Source organism: Neoarius graeffei, chromosome 3 (genome assembly GCF_027579695.1).
Source record: "Neoarius graeffei isolate fNeoGra1 chromosome 3, fNeoGra1.pri, whole genome shotgun sequence".
Taxonomy (NCBI): Eukaryota; Metazoa; Chordata; class Actinopteri; order Siluriformes; family Ariidae; genus Neoarius; species Neoarius graeffei.
The window spans coordinates 44,216,167-44,228,986 of NC_083571.1; the positions used below are offsets into that span (position 1 = coordinate 44,216,167).

The 12,820-nt window shown below is 40.1% G+C and overlaps 1 protein-coding gene across 1 annotated transcript in view; it reads right to left on the minus strand.

The window, feature by feature from the left end:
* Positions 1–219: 219 nt before the first annotated feature.
* Positions 220–12,820, minus strand: part of slc12a10.1 (solute carrier family 12 member 10, tandem duplicate 1) — a 56,481-nt gene continuing 43,880 nt past the window's right edge. Inside the window, exons 20-28 of the mRNA XM_060915915.1 lie at positions 12,688–12,794; positions 11,189–11,271; positions 11,030–11,098; positions 10,749–10,853; positions 10,486–10,597; positions 10,313–10,399; positions 8,245–8,380; positions 5,755–5,822; positions 220–358 (exon numbers count right to left, since the gene is read on the minus strand). Of these exons, the coding sequence (XP_060771898.1) occupies positions 220–358; positions 5,755–5,822; positions 8,245–8,380; positions 10,313–10,399; positions 10,486–10,597; positions 10,749–10,853; positions 11,030–11,098; positions 11,189–11,271; positions 12,688–12,794 (906 nt within the window). The remainder of the gene's footprint in view (positions 359–5,754; positions 5,823–8,244; positions 8,381–10,312; positions 10,400–10,485; positions 10,598–10,748; positions 10,854–11,029; positions 11,099–11,188; positions 11,272–12,687; positions 12,795–12,820) is intronic.

Here is a 12,820-nt window from a genome sequence, read left to right on the forward strand (position 1 = left end):
TTAGTAGTTTTCCCAAAACAGCTCTCCACTTTCATGTTATCCTTAATGCACATCGAGTCAAGCCATCAGTGGCTCAAAGCTTTCTTTATTTAGAGACATACTCAAGGTGTGTTTGTGTGAAGTAGTCTTTGGGGAAAAGTACCAAAAGCTCAGATGGAAGATTTGGTCAAGTCTTAACCGCAAAATTTGATCCACCATCATTACTTGTTTGTAAGTGTGTTACTGGCAGTAGAATGTGAGTACGTTTTTCTGATTTCCTCGTATAAACAGGACGGGGCAGTGAAGTCCAAAGCTCAGAGTGTCCAGCCAGGCCATATAGAGAGAGCTGGGACAGTCATTTGGAGGGACAGGTAACGAACTGCGACACACATAGAGTAAGCATTATGGTAACAGGTCCAAGAGAAATGCACTTTGCTTGTCTGATCATTGATGTTTATTAATGTGTTTAATGTAATAAGATAAATGGGGAAATTAACATTACATCATCAGTAATCAGCTGATTACGGAAGTTCAGACATTAATTGAATTTGCATTGTTTGATTCTGAGATAAAAATGAAACGTGTAAAAGCCTTATACTAATACAGTGTCTTGCAAAAGTATTCATCCCCCTTGGTGTTTGTCCTGTTTTGTCACATTACAAGCTAGAATTAAAATGGATATTTGGGGAGTTAGCACCATTTGATTTACACAACATGCCTACCACTTTAAAGGTGAAAATTGCTGTTTTATTGTGACACAAACAATAATTAAAATGGAAAAAAAAAACCAGAAATCTGGAGTGTACATAAGTATTCATCCCCCCAAAAGTCAATACTTTGTAGAGCCACCTTTTGCTGCAGTTACAGCTGCAAGTCTCTTTGACAATGTCTCTATTAGCTTAGCACATCTAGCCATATGCCTTCTTTAAATCCACAAACACACAGTGCAGCTCCTTCTGGTCTTCTCTACACTTTTCCATCAACATTCACAAAGTAGATATTGCATTTGTAGTACTTTTTTCCTGGCATGAAACCATATTGCTGCTCACATATCTCCACCTCTCCTCTTAGCCTAGCTTCCACTACTCTTTTCCATAACTTCATGCTGTGGCTGGCCAACTTTATGCCTCTACAGTTCCTGCAGCACTGGACATTGCCCTTGTTCTTGAATATTGGTACCAGCAGGGGCGATTTCTCAGAGACAACAAGGGAAGCCAAGCTTCCCCTAAAATTCTCTCCCCAAACTGCGGCATCTATGACGTTGAATTCTCATTAAAACAACTTGCATAACATATGCCCAAGATTGTATTTACATTCATAACTATCCTGTAACTTATTTGAGTGATGTCTGACGAACTTGCAGTTCGCTACGAGAATCACCTTTGCTGCCAGGCTGTAACCAGCGTTGCCAGATACTGCTGAGCCAAAATATGTTCAAAACCCGCTAAAATGCACTTAAAACTGCCCAATCTGGCAACATGCTGTAACCTTTCTTATTTCAATGGGCTCTATGCGCTGGCAGCCGGGTATCCGTTGCAGTCCACGAGACGGCACTGAACAGCCAATTTCGGCTAGTTGTTATTGGTTAAAATCGACAAAATCGTCACTTCCAGGGAAGCCGGGCTTCTCTGGGACTAAACGAGACAGTGGGAGGGACAAGAAGCTGGGCTGATGAAGGATTATTGGAGGTAGTGAGGAGGGCGGGCTCTGTACTTCGGCGTCGGCGAGGAACATGGAAGTATGATCAGTCAGTCCCTAGCGGATGTCGAGAAAGTGCAGTCGTGTGCTAAAGTGCTGTCCGAATTTCTTTTCATATAAATGTTTCTTCTTATTGATGTCTCTGTACATTACTCTGTAAATAAATGTAAATATTACTCGTTGTGCTCCGTTAACTTTCATCCATTTTATCAGTTTGATCATTCGTGAATTCACTCGTTTATTTCATTTGTAGTTCAATTTGGTTGTAGGCTAGCTGGAGCCTTATTGGGATCTGCAGTGCTAGCTGCTAACAGAAATGGGTAAAGTCTCTGGAAAGCACAACCAGCTGGTATGACAGGGTCACAGACCATTTTCTGGAAAAGGAGCGGAGGGCAGAATTTGTGTATAGTGTTCATGTTCATGAATCTGAAGTGTGTATATTGTTCAGTAATGTTAAGAGAATGGTGGGCTCTGTGTTATAGGTTATACCTGGGTATAATATTCAAGGTTCTGTGTGTTGCATAGCCTACCTGGTTATGAATTTCCAGACTGTGTTGCAGAAGATGTTCAAGGATGTGTTGCACAGCTGGGTGTTGTGTTAAAGACTCTGTGTTGCATATCAGGGTATGATGTTCAAGGCTCTTCGTTGAATAGCCAGTGATTTTTGGATGTTTGATATTTTTGATTAAGGATAGGAGGCACTAGCCTGGCAAGCCAGACTATAACATGAAATGTACAAGCAAAAATACTTTCTGCCACTAGGTAGGGTTGTCTAGTTCACTATGCTAATGGGCACACCTTTCTATGCTTTGATATCCGGCCTACAGGTTTTACGATGAATACGTAAAATGGGCTTCCCCTGTTTTAAAAACCAGCAGCCGCCACTGGGTACCAGTATACTACTACTCCACTCCTCAGGCATCCTTTCACTTTCCAAGATCTTGTTAAACAATCTATTCAAAAAGTCAATTGCCATTTCTCCTAAGCATCTCCATGCCTCCACTGGTATATCATCTGGGCCAACTGCCTTACCACTGTTTATTCTTCATAGCTCTTCTTACTTCCTTCTTGCTAATCTGCTGTACTTCCTGACTCATTATCTCTACCTTGGCCAACCTTCTCTCTCTTTCATTTTCTTCATTCATCAGCTTCTCAAAGTATTCCATCCACCTTCTCAATACACACTCTTCACTTGTCAGCACATTTCCATCTGCATCCTTTATCAGCCTAACGGGCTGCACATCTTTCCCAGCTTGATCTCGTTGTCTTGCTAATTGGTACAGGTCCTTTTCTCCATCCTTAGAGTCTAACCTTTCATATAGTTCATCGTACACCTTTTCCTTTGCCACTGCTCTCTGTGCTTTCCTTCGCATCTCCTTGTACTTTTGTCTGCTTTCTTCATTGCTCTTTTTATCCCAGTTTTGCTTTGCCAACTTCTTCCTCCTTATACTCTCCTGGACTTCCTCATTCCACCACAAAGTCTCTGTCACAAAGTCACTGTCTTCCTTTCTTTGCCCTGATATCACTTCCAGCACCTTCCTAGTTGTCTCCCTCAACTCTTCTGCCATAGTTGTCCAATCATCTAATACCTCTCCACCCAGTGTTTGTCTCAAGGTATCCCTAAATTCTGACTTGGTCTTCCTCCTTCAGCTTCCACCATCTGATTTTTGGTTTAGCTTTCTCTTTCTTCCTCTTTTTACTTCCAAGATCATCCTCCCAACCACCATCCATGCTGCTTAGCTACACTGTCCCCTGCAATCACTTTGCAGTCTCCAATCTCCTTCAGATTGCGCCTCCAACATAAAATATACAGTGTCTTGCAAAAGTATTCATTCCCCTTGGTGTTTGTCCTGTTTTGTCGCATTACAAGCAGGAATTATAATTGATTTTTGGGGAGTTGGCACCATTTGATTTACACAACATGCCTACAACTTTAAAGGTGAAAATTGTTTTATTGTGACACAAACAATAATTAAGATGAAAAAACAGAAATCTGGAGTGTGCATAGGTATTCACCCCCCAAAGTCAATACTTTGTAGAGCCACCTTTTGCTGCAGTTACAGCAGCAAGTCTCTTGGGCTATGTTTCTATTATCTTAGCACACCTAGCCACTGGGATTTTTGCCCATTCCTCAAGGCAAAACTCCAACTCCTTCAAGTTAGATGGGTTGCATTGGTGTACAGCAATCTTCAAGTTATGCCACAGATTCTCAGTTGGATTGAGGTCTGGGCTTTAACTAGGCCATTCCAAGACATTTAAATGTTTCATTGTCCTGCTGGAATGTGAACCTTTGTCCCAGTATCAAACCTTTGGCCGACTCAGAGGTTTTCCTCCAGAATTGCCCTGTATTTAGTGCCATCCATCTTTCCTTCAATCCTGACCAGTTTTCCTGTCCCTGCAGATGAAAAACATCCCCACAGCATGATGCTGCCACCACCATGCTTCACTGTAGGAATGGTGTTCTCAGGGTGATGGGAAGTGTTGGGTTTGTGCCACACAGGGTGTTTCCCTTGATGACCAAAAAGTTCAATTTTAGTCTCATCTGATCAGAGAATCTTATTCCATGTGTTTGGGGAATCTGCCACATGTTGTTGGGCAAACTCCAAACATGATGATGATGATGATGATGATTTATTATTATTATTATTATTATTTTAACTTTAAGTGGCTTTTTTTCTAGGCCACTCTTCCATAAAGCCCCGCTCTGTGGAGCGTACAGCTTAAAGTGATCCTATGGACAGATACTCCGATCTCCACTGTGGATCTTTGCAGCTCCCTCAGTGTTATCTTTGTTGCATCTCTGATTAATGCCCTCCTTGCCCGGTCTGTGAGTTTTGGTGGGCGGCCTTCTCTTGTCAGGTTTGTAGTGGTGCCATATGCTTTTCATTTTGCTATCATGGATTTAATGGTGCTCCGTGGGATATTCAAAGTTTGGGATATTTTTTATAACCCAACCCTGATCTATACTTCTCCACAATTTTGTCTCTGACCTGTTTGGAGGCTCCTTGGTTTTCATTTTGCTTGCTTAGTAGTGTTGCAGAGTCAGGGTCCTTCCAGAACAGGTTGATTTATACAGACATCATGTGACAGATCATATGACACTTTGACTGCACACAGGTGGATCTTAATCAACTAATTATGTGACTTATAAGGTTAATTGTTTGGATCAGCTCTTATTTTGAGGTTTCATATGAAAGGGGATGAAGAAGTTGAAAAAAACAGAAATTTGGAGGGTGTGTAGGTAATTATTGTTTGTGTCACAATGAAAAAACAATTTGCACCTTTAAAGTGGTAGGCATGTTGTGTAACTCAAATGGTGCTAACCCCCCAAAAATCCATTGTAATTCCAGCTTGTAATGCAACAAAACAGGACAAACACCAAGGGGGATGAATACTTTTGCAAGACACTGTGGTCCACCTGAGAACACCTTCCTCCACTCTTGCATGTTACTCTTTGCTCTGCTTTCTGTGTTCACCACGGCTATTTCCATCCTCTTTGTGAAATCCACCACCATCTGCCCTTCCACATTTCTCTGCTTCACTCCGTACCTACCCATCACCTCCTCATCACCCCTGTTCCCTTCTCCAACATGCCCATTTAGGTCTGCTCCAATCACCACTCTTTTTCCTTTTTTGGCATACTTAAAAGAATAATACAAGTATACTTAAATAAAAGGTATATTGAAAAGAATAATAAAAAATAAAGCATACTTAAAAGAAAAAAATTCACTCTGACTAAGGGGCAAATTTTGAGAACAAGTTAATCAAGGAGCTGGTGACTCTATCAGGTGTTGAAAAGTCACACACAACACCTTACCACCCCATGGGTAATGGTGTTGCTGTATCTGATGACCGACAGGGCGTAGGTGTTGATGGCCTGGACACACTATTCTGATGTTTGAGCTGAACATTAATTGAAGCTCTTGATCTGTATCTGCATGATTTTATGCATTGCACTGCTGACACATAATTGTTTGATCAGATAACTCCATAAATGAGCAGACGAACAGGCGCGCCCATTAAAGTCGATGGTGACTGTACATTTATTAATGTTTATGGACTGGGGTCAGTACTCACACCAAGATCAGAGCAGCATGTTTGGAATTCCTCCGAATGATCTCATTCAATCTCACCTTTTTCTCTGACTAAAAGACAAAAAGAAACAATTCTCATTTCAAGCAGTTCTTATTATTCAAGAAGGACTCCTTTCAGGGGTCCTAACTAATATCATGCTTAAAAAATCTTTGAGTCACCTGCTAGATTTGTATATCTAAACATTAGGCCTACATGAAGAATGAAGATGTTCTGAAGATAGAATAGAGTGTTATCAGAAAAGGAAATAACAGATGACTTATGTCTTATGGCAAAAAGTCATCTTTGTTCATGGCACGACAAACTATTTTTTACTTAAAAAATGTTATAAAATATCTATTAAGAACAAAGAATTGTGTGGGTCAGAAAAGCAGTGGTGATCAGTAGGGGTGTACAGATGCACTCCGCTCATGATTTGATTCTCTTCAATTCAATTCTCAGAATATTTTGAACAAAATTTTTATTTCTGTATTCTAAGCAATGCAAAACAATATGCATTTTGTCTGTATGTCACACCAGTACTGGAATCCATCAGAAAAATCCAGTGCCCAGAACACACCGTGGCCTATAAACATGGTTGCCATTGACAACAATTCCCAGCACAACACTCCACGGCACATTCGTAGTCCCCCGAGTTCTAACCATTCACATCTGTTCCCAATCTCTCTCACACACCCTATATATAAACAAAGACTCTTTGTGAAGTAATGCTCAGTGTACCTTTACCTGACTTAACAAGCCTTGCATTGTACGTCTCACTATTCTGTTTTATTTTTTAATCTGTCTTTGTTACTTAGTTTTTTAGATTTTTGGATTTGCCTGCAGGCGGCACGGTGGTGTAGTGGTTAGCACTGTCACCTCACAGCAAGAAGGTCCGGGTTCGAGCCCAGTGGCCGGCGAGGGCCTTTCAGTGTGGAGTTTGCATGTTCTCCCCATGTCTGCATGGGTTTCCTCGGGGTGCTCCGGTTTCCCCCACAGTCCAAAGACATGCAGGTTAGGCTAATTGGTGGCTCTAAATTGACCGTAGGTGTGAATGTGAGTGTGAATGGTTGTTTGTCTCTATGTCAGCCCTGTGATGACCTGGCGACTTGTCCAGGGTGTACCCTGCCTCTCGCCCATAGTCAGCTGGGATAGGCTCCAGCGACCCTGTAGAACTGGATAAGCAGCTACAGATGATGGATGGATTTGCCTGCACTGTACTGTTTGCTGATCGCCTGACTTTCTGCCTGTCCCTGTTTGTGGTTTTTGCTTCAAGCTTTGGATCCATTCACCAATGTCTTTTTAATAAAAAGCTAACCTGCAATTGCATTGGACTCTGACTCTGTCACATGACACATAAAACTAAATCAATTGCTATGAACAGAGGTTTAATATTGTAAACAAAATATACAGGTTCACCATATCTTAAAAATAAATAAATAAATAAATAAATAAATGTATAAAATCATCCATTATCTATAGCTGCTTATCCTGTTCTACAGGATCACAGGCAAGCTGGAGCCTATCCCAGCTGACTACGGGCGAAAGGCGGGGTACACCCTGGACAAGTCACCAGGTTATCGCAGGGCTGCCACAGAGACAACCAACCATTCACACCTACGGTCAATTTAGAGTCACCAGTTAACCTAACCTGCATGTCTTTGGACTGTGGGGGGACCCGGAGCACCCGGAGGAAACCCACGCAGACATGGGGAGGACATGCAAACTCCACACAGAAAGGCCCTCGCCGGCCACTGGGCTTGAACCCAGAACTTTCTTGCTGTGAGGTGACAGCGCTAACCACTACACCACCATGCCGCTCTATAAAATCATCCTAATAATTAATTTAATAAACAATGTCGCTGACCTGGGAAAAATGATTGAAACATAATGAGATCTGTAGCAGTGCTGAAGCATCACTTTAACTGGAAATAGAGCTCCAAAGTTAGTTAAAATGCCCATGACTGCGACGTGGGCCTCAGTCCTTTCAAAGCTACTGAAGAGGAGTTTTTTTTTTTTTTTAAACTGTTATAATATGGTTGTATAGGCATATAATGAGTAATATTTTCAGTCATTATGATCCAGAGCTATCAGGCCCAGCACATGCTCTAAATATTTTAACTCTATAGGTTGCACAGGTTGGGATTCTTGTGTTCAAACAGTGCAATTGCATTAGCTGCATACTTAATAGAATGCTGATTCCCATGATGCACATTGTAACATTTTTGCATCGCAATGCATTGTGTTATGATGCATCGTTACACCCCTAATAATCTGTTGCTGTGAACCTAGTTTTGCACGAGCACAACTTAGTCAGGTTTACACATTGGTAATGAGTCAAGTAAACCACATCGAGTACAGGACAGATGTTAACGTTTACACAAAACGTCACAAGATTTGTTGTTGTGCACTTTTTTGAAATAAAGTTGCCTTATAAAGGGGTCTCGAAAGTCGCTATTTGGCAACACTGCATTCCTGTATCTGTCACAGACACACCTTGAGCCTGAATGTATCCATCTGTTTATCTGAAACTTTCCATGGACAGGATGTCTGTTGCTGCTGATCTGACGTTTCTCTCTGCTGCTCCTCTTGCAACTTGAACAAGGCAATAGAGTCCTCAAATCGCTTCAAGCTGTAGAAATAAAAATAATGCAAAGCAATGATTTATTACATCTGACCATTGACTTCTAAGCATAAAATCATGCAATGGGTGGTTCTCCACTATAGTTGCAAATTGGGATATGGACCTTGAGCAAACTGATAAGTTCATAAGGCAGAATTCTGGTAGCCAATTTTGAAGTTTTATCAAAGTATCTTCTTATTGCTCGATATGGCAAAATTCAAGGTCAAAGGTCAAGGTCATTTCAAGGTCAAGGTTGCCCTTGTCTCTGTCAGTACACAAACAGGTCTCTGAAATGCCTAATAAATCCATAATCTCTGACCAAAATCAAAATGTAATTGACCCCAATTACAAATCTGGGCCTTATTATAAATGATTCTATTTGAAAATGTATATTTATCACAATAGAACAATAAATATCTGTATTAAAAGGGTGCAGCGTTTGTGTACTGACAGCATGTTTGTGTACTGACATGTTCAAAAATAAGACAATGAAGTTGATTATTTGAGCAGAACAGTAATAGATTTAATTTTTGAACCTCAAAAATGGCAACAACATTAACCATGTGTGAACAAAATTAGGAACAAAACATATAAGAACCTAAGGCAACATTTCATGACACCAATTATAAAGTAGCCTAATTAACATTTCCTTACTTTTCTAAATTTGCCCGTGCTTTTGACATTTTAGTCAATCCAAACAATGTCCAAATTCATGACTACACCAGGCGCTGGATAAATGTCCCAATTACTACACCAAACCTGGGTGATTTTTTACTAGTTGGGTCCATGTAGATGTAGGAATCATGTGCCTAGAGTTCTTGGAATTAACAGTTTGTAAAAGGTGAGTACGGGGGAGAGGGGCAAATTCAAATTTTTAAGTCAGTACACAGACACTCTCAGAAATTGACTAGGCCTAATCAGAAAACCTTTAAAGATATCCTGGTAGGATACATGTACTAGGTATAGGCCTATATACTAGTAGGTTGACAAAAGGGATCGAGAGACATCAAACTGTCATCTTATCAAATTGGTCAATACACTAACACAATAGTCAGTACACAAACAGACCCCGGTGTTAGTGTATGGACTGTTAGTGTATGGACAAATAGTTCATCATCTGGTCACCAGGGTGCAGATGTGTATATGATGCCTGTGCATTGTAGTCTAGTTGAAAGGTCTTCTAACTCACATTCATGGCACAAACATGTTTTCATGACAAAGCTGGGCCTACATCATTCTAGAAGTGTTAGTGTATTGACTGCTATTATAAATTCTGTTAAAAATTGCCATACAAACCTGAACAATGCTGGAAAACTACCACAATATGAAATTCAATGTTTCCCTCCCTTGAACTTGTGGGATTCCCACAATGCACTGCAGTCATCTAATTAGAATAGTTCTGTCCATTTTCCCCAGGTGTCTCTAGTAGTTAGTACTGTTAGTGTACTGACTTAATTACTTGGGACACCAAAAATCAATTTCTTGGCGGGAAAATTTCTGACTAGTATTGGAAATATTTTCAAAATGTGCTTTTCTTCATGTTGCATGGACAATATTGATCATATTTAAATGGGTGACACAAAATAATAACACCAATAAATATTTTTCAGCAAGGGTTTATTTTCCTTCTGGGATGTATGAGACACGCATTTTGGACCCCCTTGGGTACTTCCAATGAAAAATTCTACCAACACTATTATATTTGAGTGGATAAAATTTAATATCAATTAATTTTTATAATCAATAGGAAGGCATATGAACACAGACACCCTGATTTTATTTAAAGGCCTGGTCTCAGAATACTTGTTAAGTGAGGTGACACCAATTTGCAACTATAGTGGAGAACCACCCCAATCTATGAAATATTATCAGAAACGATTCAATGTGGACTGATGTCTTGGTAAAATGCATTTTGAATCCTGTGGTAAACAACATACATACTTTTTGGAGGAAGGCAACCTTTCAGTGTCTGTCATTACAATGACATCATGGACATCCAAACGAAATCTTCGTAGTAAAGTCATCATCCTGAAAACAGATTCAGTATTGGGTATGACAAATACAAAATCTTTCTAGGACAGTAAATGAACAGTTCACACTAAACAAAACTTTACTCTTTGCGCTCATCCTCCACGTTCTGCAGGTCCCCTATGACAAAAACTCGAACTTTACTTCTCCTCCAGCGCTTCCTTCTAGTTAACAGATATGGCACCAACAGAGTCAGACCTGAGTGAAAAGACAGGGATACATGTATTTATAACCAATCATTACACAACAACCTGGCAAATACCAAATCACATTTTACAGTTCTTCAAAGAACCATTATTACTATTTTTACATTTTGCATTATATCCTACATTTATCAATAATATTTTACCTCCGTCATCAGAGATCCAGTACACATCTATGGTCTTCCGTCCCTGTTTATTCTGAAAAACTGTTCTGATCTCGTTGTCAATAATGCAATTTGATTTTTCATCATCTGGAGCAAAGCAAAGAGAAATGTGAAAGCAGAGTTTATAGGAAAATGATGACATTGTTCATGTCATGGAATCCCAAATGTACTTTTATGTAGCAAAATGGTCAATTAACAAGTGAAAAATATCTTAAACTTGGTTAAAGGTTCTGGTTTTGTCACAATTTTGAGAGTTTCTTTACCTGAGTTTATTTCCGAATTTTGACTGTGATCTGACTCGATGGTCTCATCGGTCTCAAAGGCTTGATTTGCTATCATATAAACAGAAAAGTCATTGTTCACCAATCTTGTACAAGTATAAAACAAACAAGAAAACAAAAATAGATACAGTATACAATTACCTCCAGACTCTACCTCTTCTGCAATGTCAAGTCCATCCATCATTCTGAGAATACACACTCCATAGTTAGAATCAAATGTGTCACTGGGAAGGAAAATTGAAAGGTAGAATGGTTATTAAGTCAAATACATCAACTTTTACTTCATTATGAAAGAAAAAAAATAGGTACCCTATGGGTCCATGTGGCTACTGCTTATCTCATCTCATTATCTCTAGCCACTTTATCCTGTTCTACAGGGTCACAGGCAAGCTGGAGCCTATCCCAGCTGACTATGGGCGAAAGGCGGGGTACACCCTGGACAAGTCGCCAGGTCATCACAGGGCTGACACATAGACACAGACAACCATTCACACTCACATTCACACCTACGGTCAATTTAGAGTCACCAGTTAACCTAACCTGCATGTCTTTGGACTGTGGGGGAAACCGGAGCACCCGGAGGAAACCCACGCGGACATGGGGAGAACATGCAAACTCCGCACAGAAAGCCCTCGCCGGCCACGGGGCTCGAACCCGGACCTTCTTGCTGTGAGGCGACAGCGCTACACCACTGTGCTGCCCTGTGGCTACTGCTTGTAAATAAAATTGTTTTCTGATCCCATGTCCATATAGTAAATACAGCATATATACATGTCATCAATTATACTCGCTCCATCTCTTGCAAGCATCACCAAGCTGTGAGCAGCATCAGGGCTTGTAGTATTTTGGTTACCAATTTTGTTTACTGTGTTTTGTTCAAAATACAGTGCTGTGAACTATATTTTCAAAATAGTAAGAAAGCACTTGTTCATGAATTGTCTTAGAAGCATTATTTAGTACTAATGAGCACATTTTGTTTCACAAGTGTAGTGTAAAGACTCGAATAAAAAAATAAAATTAAAAAATGTAAGCCAATGGCAGAAGTTTGATATTGGCTTTTCAATATATCTGCCAAAAAGCTCAAAAAAACTTACAAAACCTTTCATTTGACCTTTCAGGAGGACCAAACAAAAGCTGCAATAATCAAAAGGTACATTTTCTTAAAATGAACACCACTTACTTGATATCAAATCAGTAGCCGTGGCGAACCACAAGGTGAATTTCGTTTATCTTTTTATCTGCTGATTATCTTCCGATACTATGAAGCTATAACGAGGTTTCTCTTATTTCGTTTCTGGCTCTGATTGGTTCCGAAGTTTATCAAGAAGTAGAACGGGTAACCGAACTTGATCAGGATAAGCGCTGATTGGTTACGAGGTTTCGCTATTGTTACACTCATTCGTACAACACGATGACATAGTGGCTTCACCACTCGTCCTTGTGTACCTTTGATAATGCGAGATCACGATTCGCCATTCTGGTGATTGTAACGCTTATGAGTATGCGTAGTGCGCTACTGTTACACTCATTCTTACATTCTTACAACATGATAACATAGTGGCTACTGCCTCACTTCGCTTCTATGAGGCAGTAGCCACAAAAAAACTTTGGGCGGTGTTAGACATGCTGATTTCACTTACTATATTGTGTTAACATAATCCTCCAAGTTAGAGGGACTGCACTCCTTCCAGTTAGTCTTGAACCCCATGACCAGTGTATTAGGCTTGAGTTTTCCCAAACCAGAAGCCTTTAAGGGATTAAAATAATTATTTT